The following is a 24,737-nucleotide window of genomic DNA, read 5'->3' as shown; positions in this document are numbered from 1 at the left end:
AAAAATATGGGAATATATCTGTGCGGTCCTTCCATTCAGTGTGGTCTGGGGTGTATTTTTGGATAAGGTAAGAAGATCTGGCTTATTTGGGCAGTCGCAGAATCCCTCTGGTTCTCTTTTCCCTCAACCTTGGCTGCTTTGGTTTCCCTGCTGGGTGTCGGGCAGAAGAGAAAACTGGTGTGTTAAATGCTGGCCGGCGCATTGAAGGTGTATTTGAAAGGTGTACCGCCTCAATATTTCTCCAAGAAAAATTGGATTCCCTTATGTCCAAGTCACGATGAACTCGTACAACTATGACTCCTGAAAGCATTTACCCAAAACCTGGCACGGACAAATTAGCCTTCTCTGTGAATTGGCCGTGCTGAATGTCAGCAGATGTCCTTCAGAAACCTTGTTTTTTTTTTTATTCAAAATTCTCCCTTTTAAAGCGATCCCAGCACCAATATTCAGAGGGGAAGGAGAAGCTCTGAGGCAATAATGTGTCTATTGAGACATCTCGTCACTTTGACATGTGTTTTGGTTCACTAGCGATCAGGGCCGCTCATTCAGACGTCCTCCCTGCGCCAACTCAATCATCACTTTGGTTTACATAGCCTCTGCCTCTGTCTGAGGGCCCTGCTGCAGACTCTCCTGCTAGGGCTTTGTTTGTTTTTGGTAATGGATTCCAAGTTTCTATTGTTGTTTATGTCACTCGATGATTGATGGGAAAAATTCACCTACCTCTCACGCCCGCCTCCGAAAACCCATCCCTGCGTGCCCTCCAGGATGACGCCCAACAAGTGGAACGTGTTCCATTTCATTTTCCTGACAAAAATGACTCTCGTGCAGCCGGATGCTCGCCTTTTTTTTTGGAGCAGTGGGCCATGCCTTCAAATAAAGAAGTAGATCTTTCTGAAAACAAGGTGCAATCTGTATGGCGATGACAGGACGGCCTCCAAAGGGAAGACTGAGATTATATGCGTGGACGGTTTGGGGGTCTCGCCATTCATCGGCCATGTCGCCCCATGGGGGAGGACTAATTGGTGGCCCCAAAGAGCTCCCTGTTTTGTCCACGGTGCTCACAAAGACATCGTGGCTGCGTGCGCGTAGAGGATGGGGGAGGAAGAGGGCAACAAAGTTGGTGGACGGGAGAGAGAGAGGCAGGTTTCCCATAGAAAGGCTGCCCGGGATGAACTGAAGGGGGGCCCTCACCACTAGGCTGTAAGGGGACATGACACACTCTTTCTCACACACATACATACACACTCTCAGTGGGGGATTCTGGTGCCAGTTGCTGCCCTCCGCCTCCACAAATGATCCAAGGCTGACCCACATAGTCAGCCATGTGTGAGGCTTCCCTTTATCCCACAGCCCAGTTCGAAACATTGAGTTATGGGTGTTCTCTGGTGCTCCCTTCCTTCGCGACTGGGACTGCGCAGGGCCCCATGTGGGCCGACATTGTTCACCCCGACCCAAGGACAATCAAGCTGTTGGCTGGGGATAGAGAGGGAGAGGGTGAGGCAGAGAGTGAGGGGTGAAAGGGAGAAAGTAGGAGACAGAGAGGGAGACGTGGACAGAGTGAATGATTGAGAGAGGAGCGGGGTAGCGCAGGGGTATAGATAAGCCGATAAGAGCTCAAGAAAGTGTTTTGGGTAAACGGAGCCAGATAAAGATTGCGTCTTTGTTAACGGAGAAGGCATAGATAAGAAACGTATAGGACAGAGGTGAAGGAAGGGCAACAGATAGGCATGTGAGATAGAGGAGACAGGAGGACAGATGGTGTACGAAACACGGAGCAAAAGGCTGTTTGTTTAAGAAATTATTGATCCCCGGGTGAGCTGGGTGTCTTCGACTGTCGTAGCTGGATCCACGGCTAGGTCTTTAGTGTCTGTCAAGCACACGGCCGTGGACATTAGTGGCTCTTTAACAAACTCTGTATTGATTTGGACTTAGAGGGAGTCTTACGTGTACACACAGGGATGACGGCCTGTGTGTAATTAGCGCCCCCGCTCTGACGATGACATTGTGCAGGATTTAAAGGCTGAAGCGAAGGGTGGAATCATCAGATCCAATCAGAATGACGCACAAGAAGCATCATTTCATTTTCCACTGGCAGCGGGTTTTATGAGGCTTTTAGCCTCTCTGCCCCCGTCAGTATTCAATACTAGCAATATATATTTCTAGCAGTTTCTGCAGTTAAAAGCAGATGATGAAGCTAACGCTAATAGTTTATCTTAAAGGCATAAAGGGTATAAATCAGGAGTGGAGGGGTCACCAAGGTGTCACAGATCATTTAACATGTCCTCAATCTGCCCCTCTCCAGCATTTCTGCCTCTCCATTCAACCATGATTAGTACCTGGACTGACCCTTGAAGAGAACAGCATAATTGACAAATGACTTAAGCTAATCTGGTGTTTGATGGTTAAGATAAAAAAACCTGTTGCTTCACATGGAGAACAAGCAAGTCTTTTAGGGTTTAGCGATCTTTAGATATGGCCGCCAATGTTGAGCATAATGTTTACAATGAAAATATTCTCCCTCTGTCCCAGTAAGGCACGTTTCAGCACCTGTGTCCCCTGCTGCTGATGAAAGGTGATTCTGAGATAAATTATAAAAGCACCCAGCTTGCCAGCTGTCATGTTTTAGGTACCTGCAAAGATTAAACACTTGTTCCTGTTAAAGAATAAAGACAAGAATCAGGTCAAATCTTTTTTTCCGTCTTTTGTTGTTGTAAAGGACTTGTAGCATTTAGGGAATTTATGGCAAATTATTGATTTATACGCTTTCAGCTACTTTTGTCAGCAGTTAAATACTTTAATGTTGCAACATTAACGTCACTGTCGTATTCTGTTTCATAACTTTGTCCTAGTTTTATATGTGTGCTGTTGTTGATGACGGATAATGCTTAAGTGCTTCTCACAGGACACACACACACAACACACACACACACACAGACGCTGAATCAGTAGCATGTCATCAAAAGCTTATGCACGCTTGCTTCTGGAACCCATTTTAGAGTGGAGTAAAACCACATGAAGGGTCTACCCCTATCCTTCCGCCTGCACCCCCACCCCCACCCCCTCCCCATTCCCTCTGCTGCTGTTTTAAAATTGGACAACTTTACTGGCTCTTATAATCAGTGATGTCAACTACAGACGAACATGACCAGCCAAATGCGTTTTGATAGCTTCCAAGTAGACGGAGGCATATGCAGGCCATTACGACCCCCCCCCCCTCAAAGACATAGGCAGCTGCCTCTGGATCTCTGGACTCTCTGAAAGTCTCTGGCATAAATGGAAGGTAATTACCATATCAGAGATCAAGACTCTGGGCTCTGACACCACTTTTTCAATTACTCAGACAGGTTGTTAAGATGCAAATTCAACAAAATGGCTGAAACCCCCAGAGAGGGATGGAGTTTCACGCCCAAAGAGCTTCCTGGGCTTCTTAGCTCATCATATTTTTCACAAAGAGAAAGAGGGGAGAGGAAGAGGTTGGGGTGTGGCGATGCAGGACATCTATAATTCATTTTATTCATTTGAGTGACAACTTTGCATCTGGTATGAGCGTGCTTTCAATTTTGGTCACGCGAAAATCAGCACATTCAGCCTTGATTTGAATTCATTTTTATTCATTGATTTTGTCCATTGTGTATTTTAGACACCCTGTCAACAAATATACACATGCTCGTCTTTGTGGCGCATTTTCCCCTCGATACATTGCACCTGCACACAGCCAGTTCCTTCTTACGTGTGTTTTTTACACTTATAATGCATGTTGGACCGTGGTTTGTAATGCAGATGCATTATGCAGCAGCAACGAATCATCCTGCGTGTTTGATGAAATGCTGTGCACCAGCAGGTGTCCGCCTTCGGCACAAAAACTCAGCATAAGAGCGAGCAACACATATAAAAACAGGCTGATGCATGGTGCACAACATAAGCTACCACACTTGTAAAGCACCAAGAGCACAGCTCCTGCTTCTGTGGACATCCTGGGAGACTTTGTCTTTACAATGAGTCTACAGACGACACGTCACTGCGTCCTCATGACTCCCTGTAGACTGAATATGTAACAAAGAAGAAACTGCAAGAGCAGCCCGGTTTGACTGGTGCTGCCAGGAACACTGGGAACGCTGTGTGTGTGTGTGTGTGTGTGTGTGTGTGTGTGTGTGTGCCTACCGAACTAGCATGCATGGCATGACCTCAGTTGGAGCCTCGGCAGGAGATTGCTTTCTTTCACACACACACACACACACACACACACGCACACGCACACACACACACACACACACACACACACACACACACACACACATACTTGTCTCTCCAAGCTCAAGTGTATGAATGACTGACTGTTAAGTCTGTGTCACCCTCTTCATGACAGCCTTTTAAATGTGGAATTTTTGGTACACACACCCGTGTGTACATGTGTGTGCATGTATGTGCATGTTCACCTGTCAATATGCACATGCTTAGGAAGGGCAAGAGTGACAGACTGACAGAGTCATAAAGGCCTTCAAGTGCACTGACGTGGAGCATGCTAGTAGTTTGTGTGTGTGTGAGTGTGTGTGTGTGTGTGCATGTGTGTGTGTGTTGGCCTCACAAGGTATTCTCATGACTTTGTGCTTGCTGAACGGCTCTAAGGGGCCACTATTGTATGATAATTCATTAGATCTGCATATTACTCACATGCAGTGTTTTAAATGTATTCTAAAGAAGAGTGATTTTCCAAGGCTGCGCTGTTGCACGTATGGACTGTTTGCACCTCCCTCCATCTCCCATTTCCACCTCTGCGTTAATAAGGACACTTTAGTGACAACAGGACAGGTGGATTTATTTGGAATGCATTTGCAGGCCAGTTAATTTAGCTGCACCTGATCGCCTCACCATTGGTGTCTCTCCCCTCCTCCCCTTCTTAAGCACTTATCTCATTACTCCCATGTGTAGATTTATTTGTAATGCTTCCTCTTCGAAGCCATCTCCAGCGTGCAAAAGCGCTCAAAAGAAGCGACCCCGACCAGCACCCTGCGCTCTGCTTCCGCGTGCCCTACTTTACCTCCGCTCTGCCGCGAGGTACCACCATCGCCCTCTCTCCTCCATCACCTGCGTTGACACTCAAGCCTTTATTGCTGTCACACTGTGCCGCTCTGTGTGAACAGAGCCTCCGCGGCTGCCATCTCTTTTAATTGTGCTCCTGGATTGGCTCCTGGTCAGGCGATCTCCGGCATTACCGGAGCCACTCTCAGGCAGCTTAGACTAGCTTCCTCTTTGATTAGAATCAAAGAAGCGCGAGGAAGCAGAGCGGGATGAAATAAGGAATTGGTGCGATATACGTATCTGCTTATGGGCAAATGGACTGTGGAGAAATGGAAAGAGAGGCAGCGAGAAACATCCTGCGCCGTGGACTTTGAGAGCACTGGCAGGCGTGCGCAGCAAGCAGGCGATCGACGTCACCTTTGCTTTTAAAATAGTTAATCTGCTCCTGGAGGTACAATGAGAGCTCTAAGTCGCTCTCTTCTCTCCCTCGCTTCTCATCTAAGTCCCTCCCTTGAGCTAAAGCCCTTTGAGGCACATTGCTGGGATTAGTTTGTGTTGTTGTTGCATCTTTTTTCAGCTCCGTAGCATCAGCTCTGGTTACAAATGTGGCAGTTATATACTCGGAGAGCCAGTAAGTATGAAAAATGCCAGGAAGCATTAATCCCGGCGCCGTATACACAGAATTAGATTAAAAAACATCCATAAAAAGTGGAGACGTCTCAGCTGGTAAGGACTGTCAGGGGACTGCACGTGGCTGCAGACCGACAGACATTTGCTGAATGTGACTGTGGCGCATGGAGCAGGTGAAAAATATCAAGCTCGTGCAATTCTGGGCTGTCTCCACTTCTTACCTCATTCTTGGCAAAGTTGGTGAATATTAACGGCGGTTGTGACATTTGGAAAGAGCTAAATCAAAGCACAGAAAGCCCGATGAAATGTGTGGCAAGGAAAGAGGTTGCAAATATAACACTTTGCAGTTTAATTAGTCTGAACGCTCACACCCACAAGAAAATTGCTGCAAACAAATTGTGTTTAGTGATAACAGTTGCCACTATGGAATGTGTGGTTTGGGCAGCAGGAGCGGCAGGCACGCCTGTCATTTAATGTTTCGCAGTGTTGCAACGTTTTTTATTCTACTGTACAGCAGCAAGTTAAGGTGTTTATAATTCTAAATACTAGAGAATTTCCCTAAGCACGTCTTACTGTATCTTGCATTATAGCTTACAAACAAAGGCTTTCCTCTACAGTAATACGCATAGTTAAAAGATTGGAAATACTTTAGTAACGTCAAACAGCCACGGTCGTGACCGTGGGATGGTTTAGAGGGCTTTATTTCTCATCTCTCTTGCGTTACCACAGCAACTCAAGCAGATAGGTTTCTAAAGTCTGGACACACAAATCCAATCAGATAACTTAGACGTCTGTCTTCAAGATAAGAGACAAATCTGATTTTCTCCAGGCCCAACACGCCTCAGCAGCAAGACTCTACCTTAACTTTTATAGGGCGAAAAGGTTATTTTCCTACTATTGAAGACAGTTATCGGGTGTATATCTGATGTGAAGTTTTACTGGGACGTCTTTGACACTCCTCCATGATGAACCCTCCTTCAGCCACGTATCCTCGTGGCACGAGGGGATTAGCTGCTGCTGGCTGTTGCTGTCGTGCACCAACCCAATCTCATCAGTCAGCCAGCAGACACCAGGGGAAGCGTCATCCGTACATTTGTTGTGGATAGATCCTGACGACTTAAGTTGTTTCGGTCTTTTGACAGGCAAAGGCAGACAAGATTTGGGGTTTCCTGTTCGGTGGGACATAAAAACACCACTCACGGGAGAGACACGACACAAGATGTCAGTGGAAGAAATAAAATGGCCCCAGGGGTTATTTCACTGACACTAGATCAGCCATAAAGACAGTAATGTTCCTTTCTGATGGAAAAAAAACAGTTTAGACATTTAGAGGCTTTTGGTGCACTTCCCTAAACACAATTGTCTTTAAACCTGTCAGCAGCACCTTTTAATTTGTCACATTAATATGCTACAAGAGGATGAATCTCTGTGGCATCATTTCACAGATGGCTTATCACTGCAGGACAAAAAAAATCCAGAATGATGAACTGAATTCAAAATGAAGGCACTGTTAAGGCTGCTTAAGTCTGAGAAAAGGAACATCCACCTGACGTACGACGAGAGACAGCCCGCAATGTTTCCAGAAGCCGGGAACGCTCAGTTTGGGAAAAACGTATGCAAATTGATTTAAAAGAGTGGGAATGACTTGTTTCTCCTTTTGAAAAGTCTTTTAATAGGGAAGCAGGATTAATTATTGTGCTGGGGCCCTCAAAATAAAATCAGCTTTATTGCTAATCTTCTCATCAGTTTCATCATCCTGCTCTTGTAGCTTTATCAACTGGGGAGTTTTAATGTAAACGTAATCATCCGCAGACAGGGGCGATGCCAGGTGGGGGTTGGGGGGAAGGGGGGTCTGAAGTGCTGTACTTGAGTCATTTATACAGTACTTAGGGTAAAACCATCAGCCAAGCCTGAAATGTCATTTACCAGAGAAAAACAAATGAAACTTTATGACTCTTGAGTCTAGAAGTTCTTCCACAGAAGTCGTCCTCTAAATCCATTCTGGTTAAGCCAGCTCAATTAGAGTGCTAAGCCCAACTCGTGTCTGGCGAGATATCTTCTTTGCATTGTTTTGCCGCATAAAAATGGCATGTCGATGGAATTAAACGCACAAACGGTTTAATGGTTTAACTCGTCCGACGAGCTAGTTGATCCTCTTATGTCTTTAGGGGCTCGAGCGCCGTCATTAAAAGGCTGGTTTTCATCGTTGCCGTCTCTTTCCCACTCGGAGGTACAGGTCCCGTCCTTGGATTAGAGATAGAGGTGCTGGTGTTAATGGTTTGGATGGGCTCATTCTTGGTTGGATGAAAAGAGGATTGCAGTGAAGAATGGATGGATGGATGGATGGATGGATGGATGGATGGATGTTGAGAGGAGGGTTACCCCAGGGACTCGTCAAAGGAGGACTGCTTTTTCTCTCTTTTCCCCCCTCCGTTCTTCAAGGCTGCTGTGGCAGCAGCCGAGGCCGGCCGACTGTTGCTGCCTTTTAGCTGAGTGGATTCCTGAACCCCGGGCAATCCTCTCCCTGTCCTCCATCTGCATATTTCTCTCCCTCCCTCGGTTCTGCTCATCCCGGCTCCTTCAGTCTGCGTATTTAATTCCATTAAGTTGATTTACATTGCTCAGACAAACACATTAATCACAATCTCCCCTGGAAATAATCTGCTTGTCAATCTAAACTCTGGCAAATAGGGGAAAATAAACAGTTGATTGAAGTAGTGCACAAACGCAGCGGGCAGATCCATCACCCTCTCTTGGAGGTTTCCGCTCTCCTCTGTCTAAACAGCCAAAGACCGGAGCTGCTCGCTGTGATTGCGTTCGACTTTATAGATATTTTAACAGTGAGAGGAGAGCCAGACTAGTGTTTATCTCAACAGCCAGATGGGCGTGAGAGCGATGGAGTGCCACCAGGAGAGGAGGGTAGCCAGAGAGGGGAAGCCACGGATGGGAGCGGGGATAGTGGGAGCAAAGTGGAGAGGTGGGCAGCTGGGGAGGCTCCTGGCACAGTCCTCAGGCCAACCATGATGAATTACTTTGACGGAAACAATCAGGATGAAATGTTAATGCGAGTGTGCCAGTGGATGGACACACAGCCAGACGATGTCCTCCTATTGGGACATAAATGGAATCGCGCTCTCTCTCTCTCTCTCTCTGGGAAATGAAATTTTATTTGCTCATATGCGTAGTCATGTGTATTCCATGAGAAATGAAATGCAGGAAATGCCACTGCACTCCTGACCTTTTAACAAAAGTATGGGTGTGTGTGCGTGTGTTTTTGTTTATGTGTGTGTGTGTCTTGGAAGCTTTGGCCTCTCGTCTTTGGGGAGCTGTACCATAAAATCCACCAACAATAATATGTGGTTGACATGGGTGACAGCGGTGGTCATGTTTGGTGATGTGTTTTTCTGGGCGTTCCCTTTATTATTCAAAAAGAGATGAATCATCCTCACAAAACTAGGCTGTTAAATAAAGGTCTACTCACGTGCTGCCGATGCCATATATCAATCAATTCTCACTCATTCACGTGTGGAAGTGATCAATTTTTAAAATGTTACACCCAAAATCCTTGACCCCCCATCCCTTATTGATCAAACCCACCGGCAGTGTGAAACAAGAGGATGATCTTTGTCCACCAAATGAGCAGATATGAAAGCTGTTTCTCCTGCAGACTTTTCCTCAAACTGTGCAGGCGGATCATTAACGGGGGGCTGGCTGAAGCGATTCTGTAGCTGTGGCTGTCAGTCATGCGCAGGGAGCAGGAGACAAAGAGCAAGTCTTCAGGGAGCGAGGGGGAATATTTCTCCCTCCTTGAGATGAAAAGAAGGGGTCATTTTGGCATTTTCTGAACCTGGCTCTGAGCGGGCGCCACAGGCTCGTCTGCAGGTAGCCACACGCTGTCTGGATCAGCACCTCGCCGCAGTCACCCTGCGCCCTCCCTCCCTCGTTATTGCTCGGACGGAGAACAATGCGGGTTCCACCTTCTGTTGTCTCCTTCCCCCCACTCCTCCATCCCCCCTGGGCCTCCCCAACCCACCCCTCCTTCCCCACCCTTATGGTGTCAGGAAGTTGTAAATGCCGATCTTTAGATGTTGCCCATGTGGGGAAACGGAAGAGGTTCCGAGGTTATAGGTTAAAGATGAAAGCCAGACGAATTAGTTGTGGTTTTGTGCAGTGTGTGTGTGTGTGTGTGTGTTTGTGTGTGTCTGTGTCTGTGTGTGTGTGTGTTAAAGTCGATTCTGCTGCCGATTGAATTAGTGTCCTGCTAATACTATTGCCGCTTTAAGAGAAGGAAAAAAAATTGTCCAGCAGGAAGTTGTTCCTCCTCTATGCTACTATTGTAGAGCAGCTTTGAAATAATTATCTATAATTAGGTTTTGATGCAGCTGTGAATAGCTGTGATATCATTAAATCGTGTGAATCACGCCACTGTAAAACTTCAGTTCAAATGGTGTGCAAAACGTATAAGTTAATTTAAAATAAAGCATCAGCGGGCCTCATTTTGTTTCCATTTAAAAAAAAAAAAAATCATTCCTGTCTTGATGTTAAAGCATTAAACGGAAACACGGCACCCAGTTCCACTCCTAAACGCCACATGGGAAATCTACAGCTGTGATGTATAGGCCTGCCTGGCAAATTAATGCAACATTTCCATTAGAAAAATTACATGACATGGCTGATATCGAAAGCCAGTAATCACAACGAGGATATGATTACTTATCGGAGAACCGTCATGCGGGTTCTATTGAAACGTGTGATTGCAGGCCAACTGCAGCTTGAGCACTGAGCGAGCCAGACGCAACCCTCTCAGAACCGATGTAGATTCCAACACAAATGTTAATTATGCAATTAGGCATGTATAAACATAAAAATGAGAATGATGGGAGGGGAATTAGGTGTAATCTCATACAGCTCCTAAGATGGTAATACATCATTACAACGTCACAGGTAAAGTTGCTCAAATTGTAATTACAGTGTGATTACAGGGCGTAGATCAGAAAAGTTCTACAATATATCTGTTTTTTTCTTTTTGGTCTCCAACCCCCCCGAGATGTCCATTAATAAAACAATCTGTATTTCTACCCGTCACACACATTTTTTAGCATGTTTTTCTCTCTATGGGCACCCCGTCAGCATTACATTAGCTCTAGTATGAACCAGAAAATAAAGAATCAGAATTTTAAACCTCTTCACTGCGTTGATCACACGTTTCAGCTGGATTCACTTCCCTCCCAGAGGCTCTTTCTCGCTGCCACATGAGTGAAGTTGAACTGTAGATCCACTTCCTCGATCGAGTTTGTTTTCTCATTAAGACCCGTTCGCGTCTCTTGTGGCACCACAATTCATGCAGCTCATTACACAGACCCGAAATTCTGGGTTTATGAACACGCTTGAGCACATTTTATCTGTTTACATTCAAATGTTGCATCCCCGGTGTTTATAACTGGCTGCGATGCCACTTACTGCGTCGTGTTCTCGCGTGAGTCACAACATCCTGTGTGCACATCAACCGCAGGCGCTATGGTAACCGAGGTTAACCACTAATCCAGGTCAGTGTACATAGAAACCTAAAGGAATTCTGTTTGCAGGATTTTTACACAACACAGATAGTCAACGTTTTGGAATTTATTTATTTTTAGTCCTAGGGTACGTTTGAAGCTATCCAAGGCTTCGGGGGGGGGGGGGGGGGGATCACATCTTATATCAAATCCAAATGTAATTAAGGCCTTTTCAATAAACAAGTACTTTTATTAACAGGGAAAAATAATCAAGGTATGCAGAAACACGAGTTCCTTATGTCATTTACAGTGTTGTAAACATATTGGTTCATGCCTGTTGCTCACCTCATCACCGGACACAATACTGCTGATGGCGGGCGCCTTGATGATCCCCCCAACAACAAAAAAAGAATGAGAGAAAATGCATTTTCTAAACAATGCGCCGCATGTCAGACCTTTTTCTTTTGGTGCAGTTTGTCTTAATGGTCTGCCTGCCTGAGCATTGTCATATTTTCCATTACTTTAAAGCTGAATGTGAGCAGCATCGCTTCTACAATGTGGCGTGCGGAGATAACGGCGTTCAGACGGACTGATTTGGCGCTGGTGATACAACAGTGACTATGGCACAATGCTCTGTCAGTCAGTGGCTGTGGCCTCGTGCAGCAGCGGGATTCAATGTCCTGGCTTTATCGGGGATGATTCATAACGTTATTGGATATGATGCGCGGAACAGAAAACAAGGCAGTCTGTTATCAGTATCACAATATCACGGCCTGACACAGAACTTAATTGTGTTTACTTTATTCTGTTTCCCATTATAAACATATTTATTGTCAAAGAGCTGGACATAACAGCGTGGATGGAGCATTCTGAAGATGCATGGGGCATTAGGTTGCAGGAAGGGCAGAGAGGGAAAGTAAAGAAATGAAGAGAGGGATTGAAGCAGAGCACATTGGCCGAGAGTGATCGAATGGGGTCATTTGTGCTAAGTAAATAAGAATAAGAGCAGATACCACACCGCCTGTGCTCAAGTCATGTACTCTACAGGCCCCAGAGCTGCAGCCAGCACATTACCTTCATACAGATTAGCATCATGCTCAGTCAGATCTGATAAAGCTGCCACTGCGGAACAGGAGACCGGCTAGCCTACCAGGAAGGACTTGGGCGTAGCCCTGTAGCATAATGGAACTGCATGAAGAACTGGACGGAAATACTGAACAGAAATAGTTTGTTGTGATAGGATGAGAAACTGCAAGTATGTGTATAATGTAACACCAAGAATCTGGCAGGTAGCAAAACGTCAGGCTGCAGCACTAACCCGACCAAGCTGACCCCACAGTGACGTGCAGATCTGAAGAATCCCACAAGAGCACCTTTAATGGAAGACCAAATAATCTGAGAGACATGAAATCTGCACCAGATGGACCCAACAGCTGAGAACGTCACATGTCTTTGTCCTGTCCCCACCTGCTGGTCTCAAGCATCCATGTTTGCAGATGAGCACAAGCGCGGAACAGATGCACGCCTCTCAGTTCAGCTCGGTGTTACAGTGCTCACGCAACCAGTGATCGGACGACCCCTTAATTGGATGGCAGGTGATCAGCACTCATAACAGCAAACATAAACATTACAGCCCAACAGTCTGGAGCTCCATGGAACCACATGGAACAGATACCGAGGACATCTAGATATTTACCAATCCTGGTGCAACAGATGTCCCTAAATAAAACAATAAAAAGAAAATATTCGAGCAGATTTAATGTTCATGCTGGTGTTTTACCGAACCTCAGTCTTCCAACCAGCGTGTCCATGTTGTCCAGAGTCACCATCACCATTTCAAGTCTAGTTTTAAGTTCTCTGTCCAAATATCCATAGCAATGATGACAATGTGTTGTCATTTACAGTCTGCGCCTGTGGAGGAAAAGGTTTTAAAACCCACATGGTTTTATAGCTCACTTCCTGCTCTTATTGCTTGGAAACAACCCCTGGAACGCTGCAACGCTTTTGCTAAACATCTTACACCTAAAATACCAAAACGTTTTGCAGCGATGTCACGCACGAATGGCTCGGATGCTCTGAAGTTTTCCTTCTTACTTTCCGTGAGCCAGTTTTTATTTGCCCCATAGAAGGTACATAAAAAACTTATTTGGGACTCATGCATTTTGCATTCTAAAAGAAGTACAGAAATGGCTTCCTTCTCCCAGATGATAGCTGAGCTGGTGTTTACTGAGACTGAGTGCCCGAGGAGGACGTGCTTGACCCAATTCTTGAAGTCGCGCGCGCTCCTCCAGCGTCTTCAGAGTTGTTTGACCATTTCCAAACACTTGGCCACACGCTGTTTTCAAACACGGGAAGCCCATGATAAGATTGTCACTTGACTTTCAAAAACTTGTAGGTTGGAAGTTGCAGGATTTAATCATGACTATGCACAGCATGACATTGCACAGTATTGCCCGAAGGCTCCTGGCAGTTACTTTTGACAACGGTGACTTTTTATAGAGTGAGTTTCCAAGCAAAAAGTGCATTATGCTTTGTGACACTTTCAACAACCCCCATTGCAGCACCGCAGGGTGCTGGGCTTCATTTATCCATGCACGCACCTCTCTCCCTCCCACCCTCCCGCCTTCCCTCTCTCTCTCTCTCTGTTTCCGAAGTTAATGTGGCATTTAGTTCAGTGACATTCTGACATTTGTGCTGGTATTTCTTTTCTTTTCAAACGCTTAATCTTCCTTTGAAAGCCTTCGGTTACTTCTGCACTTTTGACGAGGGTCAAACTTGCACACCAGACGAGTGGCCGTGAGTCAGAGTCACATCCTAATTTGTGTGGGGTTGTCAAACGTCCTGCCCTTCACCTCTAAACGGATGTTCTCAAACAAACGAAGAGGCAATGGAAGTAGACCTGATGAGTAACCGGAGCCGCGGTAAGGATGACGCGCCACCAGCATTATCGGCAGCAACACGTCGACACGTTGGCTGCGAACGATGATTGACTGGCCTGGAAAAAGTTCTGATATTCCCAAATGGAGGCTCATTGTGGTTTTGGAGTAAATCTGTTAATCTTGTGTGTGAATGTGTGTGTGTGTGTGTGGGGGGTGGGTATCGGTTAAACGTGTGTCACCAATAGAGGGTATTAGCCAGCGTTGCTCCTGCCTCTTTCTGCTATGTTACCATTCAGACAAAGAGAAAAGAGACAGTGAGGGAAACTGTGATGTCACCGCTAACTTTGTTTCAAACTAATATGTCAGAAGTGAGGGGGCGCGAGTGCTTGGGCCCCGCTAAAGGTAAACAACATTAACATGATGACCCGTAGAGGCCAAGTGTAGAGGTCTGCACCAAAAGTCAACGTGGTGTTGGCACTGCAGGAAAGGGCAGAGGTCAACCCCTGAAGTCTTTATCCCGACGCCACCATAAATCCCCGTGCACCTTTTCACGACAAATCTGGAAGCGTCGTTGTTTTTTGACGTTTCGTTTGCGCCAAAGTCGTCTCGGCTACGGCAATCAAACGAGTTCCTGACCTACTTTTAAAAAAGACTGTCGCGAGTTGTAGGCAGTTATGCGCCGCTTTCATCCTTCTCCCCAGCAGATTCCTGCTGGTGGCAGGAATCTGCTGGTCTGATGTCAGTTGACTTTGGATCATCCGCAGACAGCCAGCACTCATTAACCTGCCCTCCTTTTCCATTTTGCTGCCTCTTCCTCTCCCTCATTGTCTCCCATTAAGGCTCATTGCCGTCGCATATGTTTTGTTTCTAAAGCAAAAATCACCTGAATATAATTGCCGTGGGGGTAATCCACCATTTTGCAACAGATGATTGTTTTATACTGTTTGGAACAACAAAGACATGCAGCGGTGGACAAAGGCCTAATGGCTTTTTGAACAGAGAGGTGGGTTTGAAGATAGCTGCTTATCTCCTTCAGGCTTTGTGAGGTTGCTAAAGTTGGCACGTTGTCACTGTTCCCTCGCCACTCACATGCTTCCCGGTTCCTCTGTTTTCCTTCTTGTCATTTTTTCCACCCCCCCCCCCCCCCCCCCCCCCATGACTTTGGCCCCTTTCCATCATCAATCTGTCAACTCTTTTAAAAGAGACGTACTTTTGTCTCAAAGGGCCTCCAGCTCCAGGGTGTCTCATTCATGTCCACCCTTTGGGGTTTTTTGATAACACCATGATGGATCACCTCCGCATGGATTTGAAAGCAACGTCTCATGGACGAAAACACCAGCATCCCTTCTTTTGTGGCCAGACTGTGTATGTTCAAGTATATCTTCATGTTAGTTGCAGTTTCCTACCCCCCTTCCATCCCTTTCTCCTGCCCCTCACCCCTCCTGGGTTCAGGCAGACGGCTACTCCTGTCTCCTGTCTGATTTATCAGGCCAGTGCTGACAAGTGTAAACACCTGACAGAGGAGCCTCCCCATTTGAGAAGCCTTTGTGGTTGCTCACATTTTCTTTTCCTTTTCCCCCTCTAACTCCCCCATGGCTGGTTCTTGTCTGCAGACTTCTGTATGGTCCTAATCTACTTTCACACCTCAGCCAAAACCATTTCCCCCAGTCTTCCCCAACATGGAAACAGGTGTTGCTATGTTAAGAGTCCCCAAACTCTCTTATGTTAAACACTGTGGCGCTCACGAGTCACCACCGTAAAAGTGTTTTAGTGTCATTTGCTGTTCACACTCGAGTGTCGAGTCTGTTTTCTGCTTTATAACGGCGTCCGATCGGCAACTGCCCAGCTGGAAAATGTGCAGCTTTTTTAAGCTTGTCGTAGGTTGCGTTTGACCAACCGGTCGATAGTTAGACAGTGAGACAACCGTCCAGAGAGGTGACGGAGACCAGCTGTGAATTTCTGTCGTGGGGGGATCAGAGTCCAACTCGGACCTGAATCTGACATGTTTATAATCCGAATATTCCTAATAACAGATCATCTATTGTAAATGTTAACACGTCTTTGTGATGAAGTCTTGATCCGAGCACAGAAATTTCCCACTGCTCTCATTCAGTCAATAAGAGAGAGGGAGACAGAGAGAGATCACTAAAAGTGGAATTTCCCAAATTTTTACAAATTTACAAATCTCTACATGTTTGCAGATTTTGTCCAGCATATTGCTTTGACAGAATAATGGCTCAGATTTGTTTATCTCTGCCAGTACAGACGTGAAATGCTTTCTTCCCTTGTTAAAGGTGCCTCTTTACTGCCGTCCATGGTGATTTCTGTGAAATCTGGAAGTTCAGCACGAGCAAACTCTCCAATCCCCTGCGCGGCATTCCAGCTGCGTCATCTTTTACCAAATACCAGTCGAAGAGACAAAGAGCAGCATTGCCCCAAATGTGATGATGGCCCCAATTACAGAAACACAACAGCGTGTTGCCAGTAAGCTGGTCCCGCTCTTTGGCATTCCGGTCATCTGCAAAATTCTTCGGCAGCCGTCGGCGGACATTAACCAGACTGCCAACTATAAACACCGGCAGCCCGCACTTGTAACAAAGCTGTCAGAAAGCATTTACAAGACAACAGTAATTCAGAGAGCTAATATTTAACAGACAGGACTGTCAGGAAAAGTAAAGAGAACATTCTGTCCGTTTGATTGAGTGGCCTTGTGTGCGACCTTAACCTGCAGGTAAATCTGCTTTACAAAGCCACATCTCAGGGTTCCAACTCTTCAGACTATCTGAAAACAGCTTCAGCAGGATGAAGCCAGAAGGAAATCACCGGCAGCTCACTTTCAAAACAGTCCCACCAAAAGCACATCCACCCAATTACACCACAGTCCCTAATCTTTTATCACTACACTATTAAATCCATTAATATAATATAAAATAACTTTCACTGTCAGGAATGATGGATCATGGGTAAGGTTTTCTTCCATTTGCTCTGAATTCCACCATGGTCATGCTTTCGTGAGGCCGTTTGAGCTCTAAACATCCGTTGCTAACGTGCTGACACACCGGCAGCAATAACATCATTAGGACTAATAGTATGTTTATTGTTAAAGCTAATGCACTCCCACCCGTCACTGTGGGGAAAAGAAGACCGAGTGCGTGCGTATGTGAGTGCATACATGTATGTGAGTGTGTTTCCTCATACGTACGGGGGTCCTAGGGGGTCCCCCTCCTGAGATCTAGAGTGATCACTAAAATGCATTCATGAAAGCAATTATACACACTGACGAGCAGAGAGATAGAATAGTGAAGGAGGAGGAGGAGGAGGAGGATATACAAGGTTAGTCTTTGGTTGTTTTGATTAAGTTGTATAACCATGAGAGGAAATCCCTCTTCCTCCAGTGTACGTTCTCGAAGTTCTGGAATGGATGGATTCAAGGATGCTTGCCGCTTCTTTATTTTTTTTGGGGGGGGTCATTTTATTTCTGTTGTACACTAGGTGTTAATAAAAGGCCTCACTTAGCTCATTTTCTGCTCACTTTATTTGATAAAGCAGTCTGGAGGTTTTCAGTGTTCTAGGAACAGATCTCTTTTTTGCCTTTAGCAGGAGCTGATTGGCAGGAGGTTCCAGAAAAGAGAGCACTTTCACTTGATTCAATCAGATCTGATCCCAGCACTTCATTGCAGTACTTTTCTTTGCATGTGTTAGGCTTTAATACACATCTTTGGGTCGTTGGAGCCTCCATTCATCATTCGCTGGGTTACCTCTCCAAACCCCTCTACCTCATGCTACTTCCTCCCCATCAATCAGTCCATGGCTGGAGGACTTTAAGGTCAAATACCATGCAACAAACTCTTTTGATTCTCAGCTAAATTGACCTGTGATATTTTTATTTTTAACATTTATATTTATGCACTTTGCTGAAACGTCCATAGCCTGATTGCAGCTCGGCGAAGCACGTTACCCTCTATAGGTGACGTTGAGTGAAAATCAGTGTAGCATTTTTTGGAGGTTTTTTTGCCTTCCCTGAAGTGGAGCGCTAGAAACACTGTATGGATAAGAAGGGGGGAGGCAAAGGAGGGAGGACAAAAGGAAGGAGGCGGGCTGAGCGGCCTGTGAGATCAAGGTCGTATCCAGGCTTTAGTTTTGGTATTCTCCTCACTGTTAAAGTGATTCTCCTGCTGAATAGTGTTTTCATTCCTCTCCTGAATGAGATTCACAGGAGCATGGAGAGAGAGAAAGAGAGAGAGAAAGAAAGAGAGAGAGAGAGATAGTCCTCTCTCTCTTCCCCCAGTTGGTTCCCCCTTTGCCCCCTACAATAGCGAATGAAAATGCGACATGAGATAAACAACTTTCAAGAGAGTTTAGCAAATGAAATCAAATATTATTATTCTTCACCCCTAAAGCATCTCTTACTAAATCAACCCAGGCAGCCAACGACGTACTTTATGCAAATTAAAGGCTTTATTCTTGATTAGATTACGGACGCATTAATTGTCTCGGATGATTAATGGGAGTAATTCTAATGGCGCCGATCAACGCTGTGCGTGCAGTAAAGACATTAGATCACCGCCGGTTAGGGCACGTGTTATAAAATCCACTTCATTGGACGGATGCAAATCCCAGTCAAGAAACACAGGCTTTTACAGGTTACGCTGCAAATGTTGTGAGCAGGAAAAGGAATGAAAAGACTGCAGGTTTGCGTGTGGCGTTTGGAGGATCTTTGTGGTGAACTGGAGTATTTAACAGTCGTACGGATGCAGTGGTGCAGCCTGAGGTCCTCGTTGGCCTTTATGAATTAAAATGTGGGACGGCTGATCTGAGAGAGCGTCAAGTGAGAAATGAGTGGACACACTTTTCCTGCCCAGTGTGGAGTTGCAGAGCTTTATGCTAGGCTAGCCTAGCATACAGAGAGAGAGAGAGAGAGAGAGAGTTCATGACGCATATCATCGCCATAATCCAATTAAACACATGTTGTTTGCAATGTCGTCCTCTTGAGTCATTAAGTTAATCTCACACAGATTGCAAATAGAAAAGTAGAGATTGCAGGTGTGCTCGTTTGGTTTGTACAATATTTCTGAGCTCACAGATCTTGACGTAATGGAGGAGGCAGCTAAATGAAAATGCAACCTTTCTCTTCCTCCCCGCTCATCTTCTCTCTCTCATGCAGGCTGAGAGGATTCTGTAGCAGAGGACCAGCGGCAGCGGCGGCGGCGGCTGTGGCAGTGTTGTTGCGACCATGAGGTCAGAGGCCTTGTTACTCTACTTCACGCTACTGCAGATAGCTGGGGCGGGCTTCCCCGAGGACAGTGAACCTATTAGCATCTCGCACAGCAACTGTGAGTACATCCTTATTTCTTACTTCTCTTTTATTTATATATGTTTTTTTCTTTGCGCTGTCCTTCCTGTCAATACAGCTTGTTGCCGAGCACTCTTTTTCCTCTCCTGTGTACTTCCCACTTCACAAATCCTTTTGCTCTGCAGCTCTCTCCCTTGTTCCATCCCTTTTCTCCTCTCAACCCCCAACCTCCATTTACATTCACAGTATTTTGAAGGTGGAGGGTGTAATTTGGCGCCCAAGGATAGGCTCTCTACGTACACAAAAAATGGAGGGTTTAAGCTGCATTTGAAACAGAGCCCACCCCACATCAAAGGATAATCCCCTGTTTTCCTATTGGGCCCCTAATGCTGTGTGATAGTCTAAACTCTGTTGTAGGCTGTGCAGATACGCTCATTGTTTCCTCTCGTCTTTCTCTGCATGTTTTTCTCTCAGTCCTTCCCCATCCTGTTTTCCTTGGTCCCAAATGCCACACAGAGCCAGAAGAGCGGAAACAAAAACCTATCCAACCTCACACACACCTGTCATTCTAGGAGACTCTGTTCCAACCTTAGAACACACTAATGCCATTGTAAAGGACCCTTTGGGGGGGGGGGGGGGGGTTACATTTAATGGTCACACAAGCAAATCTGTTCAGAGCAAGTCCGTGAGGGCTTTTAATTCTTTTCACTGCTGGTGCTACCATTGCAAACATAATTTGAAGACACCTCGGGATTGTCTCATTTTCTTGCAGACACAAAGCAGTATCCGGCGTTTGTGGGCCACAAACCTGGCAGGAACAACACCCAGCGCCACAAACTGGACATCCAGCTCATCATGATCATGAACAGGACGTTGTACATCGCTGCCAGGTGAGTGATAGTCGGCTGAATGTCTCGTCCAAGCAGGACAGAAAATGATTTATCATCGCTACCTCCGGATTCAGACTATAGATTAGGATTAATTAAACTGAGCAGAGGCCTTTCCACAGGGATCGGGTCCTTGTCATCCCGTCTCTTGTTCCAGTTCCTAAATGAGTTTGACTTTTAGCAATAAAAGGTTGTCGTCAGTTCCTTTTGCCGAAGATGAGTCAGTCTTTTGGAGTTAAAAATGGTGCGACACCCACTACGGTCCTGCAATTGAACTCTGTTGGCTGCCTCATTTCAAACAAAACACTCACACTCTCGTTTATCACCCCCTTAGTGTTTTCTGCCTGGGAAGAAATCTTATTGTTATTACTTTCCCCGTTGAAAAGAGTAATAATACTAATCAGCCCCTGCCCCGAACATGGATTTTTAAAGCTTTTTTATCTCCGCATTTCAGTTTTTATTTTGCCGAGACTCAAAGATAATATACCCTACACCTTGATTACGCCATCGGGAGCCGTGGAGAGAATCGATGCTGCTCTTTCTCTGTTGTCAGGGGTAGGTGACAGCTATCCCTGCCGACTCACTGTTGCAGGATATGATAGAAAAATAACAGTGGAGTCGTTTTCAAATTGTTCCCCCCGACGTCCATCATGAATGGAACATGAGCAAAAGTTGTCAGGAAGTAATCAAATGGTCTCAATAAAACAGATCCCTTTTCTTTTTTTCTTTGTTGTTTTCGTCTGAGCTGTCTGCAGCCAATTTGACGTCAGACTTGATTGGACACTGTTTAAAGTCACAGTGGGGATCGTTCTTTGTTTTCCTTCCATGCATGTCAAATTAAGCGGCTGACAGGAGCCGCTGCGCTAACCGGTAGCAGCTTTTATCATGTCAATCATTAGGAACAGGTGTGTGTTCGAGCGTGCATGTATGTGTGTGTGACATTGGTCTCCCAGTCGCCCACCTGTTCCACGAGGGGCGAGACAAGAAAATCAGACCCAGCGGGTTTTATTTGAGGGGCGGGCACATGAAAGTGTGTCTGGGTGAGCAGTTGCACCTTCAAAAGCCATTTTTGAGCGTGATATGTGTGTGTGTGCTTTACATTTGGCAGGACACGCATGTGTTGGCAGTGCCTGTGTGTATGCGCCCGTCATTAGCCCCCGGTTGCCTGTGCATGTGCTCAGCATTCCGCACTCTCACAGACAGGAATTCTGTCGCACGACCTCGCCCGGCGACCCCTGGATAACTGGAATGGTTGGCTCGCCTTAGATCGAGCCGGATGGCTGCCATTGATCCCGATGCAGAAAGCGGTCGGGGTCAATTACACGGACGCACAAACGATGGTCCGTGCGCAAAAATCTATCGCCCCCCTGGCTGATATCGATGAAGACATGTAACAGTTAAATGACAAACAGTTTAAGGGGATCTGAAAATTTAAGAGCCGGGGGGGGGGGGTCGACTCGGTGAGACCAGAGCTCTGAAGCAAATGAAGGCCAGAGAGGAACGGCGAAACAGAGCTGCTTTCATGAGAGGAAGGGGCAGTTTAATGGGCGGCCCGTATCACACAGGCTAGCCATCATGTCCGAGGTGCAGAGGCTCTCAGTTCTGGCCGTGCAGCAGCCTGCAGATGGCCGATGTGAACTCAGTCCAAAGCTCAACACTGTTTCTGGGCTGGTTTCTGAATGATTGCTTCGTGCATTAAACCCTGTTGGCTCCCGTCTCAGCTCTGGCAGCGGAATCAGAAGATTTTTCAAGCCTCATAGATGCAAACAAACAGAGCAACTAATGAAACTGTAAACAGACAAAAGTGGTTTAATCCGCAGAGGCAACTTTTTTTGGCAGCGGAGGAACGTTGGCAACAGATGTGGTGACTGATAATTCATCCTTGAGGTTGGAGCCCTGAATGAGATGTATTGATTTGGAAGACTCAGATTCTTTCTTGGTGCAGACTCATTACAGATGTTGAAGAAAGCTCTGTGAAGAAGTCATGTGGCCCTGATGCACAATATTACTTCATATCCGATTGTTATTTGTTTTAAATACAGCTTTTAGGATGCTTATTCTTCAGTTTTAGATGTTGGATTGTTTTGATCTCTGTCACTGCATCTTGGGTGTCTGTGTTTTAGAGAAAAATAGGATTTGATCTTAAATAAGGTGAGCAGTCAGCCTTGCGTCAGCTCAGATAAAATGAAACTTGATCCATGTTGGAGGACAAGAAAGTGCACATCATATGGTGGAGTTTGAAGTCAGGGCCATATTTCATAGCCAGGATTCAACTTGGTCATCTTTCAGGTGAAATTTCTCACAGCTCAAAGGAATATATTTTGTCTTAAAGCAGGGAAAAATATATCTTTCTCCAAACTCTCAGCCAGTAGAAAATGACAATCCAGAGGCCAAATTTGAGATAAAACGCAAAAGGATTTCCGAACATTACTTGAGGTTTGTAATTGAGGGTGTTTCTGGGTTAATTACCGGTTGTGACTGCCCGACAGCATTGTCCAATAAAACATGGCTGCTGTTGCTTTAGCCCAGGATCTTAATGATCACTTTAATGAGTGCTTAAAGAGAAACGTATAAAAGGGGGCAGCGAGGAGAGATCGAAAAGATAGACGAGGATAAACGCGCATGTGAGAATGTTGCCGTACAGCCTGGATGGGCGAGATGCTCCAGGTCTCTGCACATGAAGCGCATAGCCGCCATTCTCTGGCCTCTTTGAGCCTTCACCATGGTAACATTCACCACACTCTGTTTACACCCCTCTATGAGGCAGAGAAGCATGGGAACCAGAGAGGGAATGTATATGTGTCTGTTTGTGTGTGTATTAAAAAAGGGGTGGGGGCGGGGGGGATGCAGATTTGTAGCTGCTGTCAGCTTTCAAACAAAGACTTACACAAACCCAAAAAAAGTCCTGATTGCCTTCTCTCGACTGGGTCCTCTGGAACAGTCTTGCCTCTGTGGGTACTGTTCTTCCCTGTTGGCCTTCATTGGGTCTCGCAGTGGAGGCCACTAGAGTCTCCATTATTGTAGCTGCACCAAATCCTGTTAAAACCCACTAATGACTGGGATTACACAGTTGCCTCATCTCCCTCTCCTCACAGCGCCAGCCACGTCCAACAACACCCAGCAGTGGAATTTTCAGCTCCAGTAATCATAATCATCATAAAGTTCAAATGTTGGAACAAGTTTCCATCCAAAAGAAAGAAAGCCACCAATAGCACTTTGGAAGATTTATTTTGAAATTGACTTTCCAATTAAAATGCTTGCCAGTTTATAGCATTTATAACATTTAAAGGTTATTACTTTGATTAAGTTTGTCCTCATTCCTTTGCAACCTGAATTAATGTTCTGTCAGAATGTCCTTCCTGTAGTCCCTACCGGCCTTGTGTGGATTTGGTTTTGCAGCAACATTCTTCTGTAAATGCAAAATTCACAAATTTGGACACCGCTCATTTGGAAATGCAGCGATTCATCCATTATCAAAACGTCAGTCGGGCATTTTTCCCTGTGTGAATGCCTTCCTCAAGGGACAAATTTAATAACTGAAACCAACAATGCTGAAATCATTGAAATTCCTTCACCCCATTAACTCTCAAATTCAGAAATATTTACCTCATGCTGGGGATATAAAGAAGTATAATTATTATCCTTTTCAGTGTATCACAAAGTTCAAAACACGCATGTCCCCTCTCCATTGATCCATAAGAAAATGTGCACCTATATGCACAAATCATCCAGGAGAGGATTTAGAGGACAATAATGAGAACGTCAACCGTTTTGAAAAGAACAATCTGCCTGAGCTTGGGGTGACTGACCCCTGGCTTGTTGTATTTCATGCCGTCACATCACTGAGGGTCTCTGCGTGTCTTTAGGCCATTCACATCCTCAACGACCCCTCAATGGCTCAACGGTTCCTGCTGGCTCCTCCCGATCGCTCTGCTCTGTTTTGTGACGCGAACCAGAGCCAGGGAAGCATAAAACAACATGCCATAGACTCTCCTTCACTGCCCATGTTTCAGATATGGGGAAAAGGAAAATATGGGTGAGGAGCGTGATGAGAGCAAATGGGCGTGAGGATGGTGGACGTGCATTGAGTTTGTGGAAATAAAAGGTGGCGCATGCAAATCGCGTTCTTCGCTGCAGAATAGCTTGACAAAGGCCCAGCAGATGGGTCGAGCTGGCCCACAGTTACCCCCGAAGAAATGCGCTGTTATAATAACGACATTCTTCGGCACAAAGCCTCTGTGTTCTCATGGCTACGCATAGCTACAAGTCCAATGGCGACCCTCAATGTCGTTCTATAGCACTCAAACTCACACTGTCGCCCACATTCAGATCTTCCACTGTATTGCCTGGATCCTTCAGTTCTCTCTCTGTTCCAGCTCCCCCCCCGTCCCTCCATGTTTGTCTCTAAGAGGATATTTGCATACCTTCCACCCTACGCAGACGGTTTCTGCCGCCGGACTTTGGGAAACGTGGAGCCCACGCCGGGTGACAGTCGATTGTCTTCACCCATTTGTTGTCAAAAGCTTTTGTTCAG

The 24,737-nt window shown here is 45.8% G+C and overlaps 1 protein-coding gene across 4 annotated transcripts in view; it reads left to right on the top strand.

Annotated features, from left to right (window-relative positions):
* Window positions 1-24,737, top strand: part of sema6a (sema domain, transmembrane domain (TM), and cytoplasmic domain, (semaphorin) 6A) — a 78,787-nt gene that overhangs the window by 13,467 nt on the left and 40,583 nt on the right. For all 4 annotated transcript variants that reach the window (XM_029829199.1, XM_029829200.1, XM_011615504.2 and 1 more), the window contains exons 2-3: window positions 19,188-19,356; window positions 20,089-20,206. In XM_029829199.1, the coding sequence (XP_029685059.1) occupies window positions 19,257-19,356; window positions 20,089-20,206 (218 nt within the window). In that variant the 5' untranslated portion in view covers window positions 19,188-19,256. The remainder of the gene's footprint in view (window positions 1-19,187; window positions 19,357-20,088; window positions 20,207-24,737) is intronic.

Source organism: Takifugu rubripes, chromosome 21, assembly GCF_901000725.2.
Source record: "Takifugu rubripes chromosome 21, fTakRub1.2, whole genome shotgun sequence".
Lineage (NCBI taxonomy): Eukaryota > Metazoa > Chordata > Actinopteri > Tetraodontiformes > Tetraodontidae > Takifugu > Takifugu rubripes.
The sequence above is the reverse complement of the archived record's forward strand: the minus strand, read 5'-3'. Positions and strand labels throughout refer to the sequence as shown.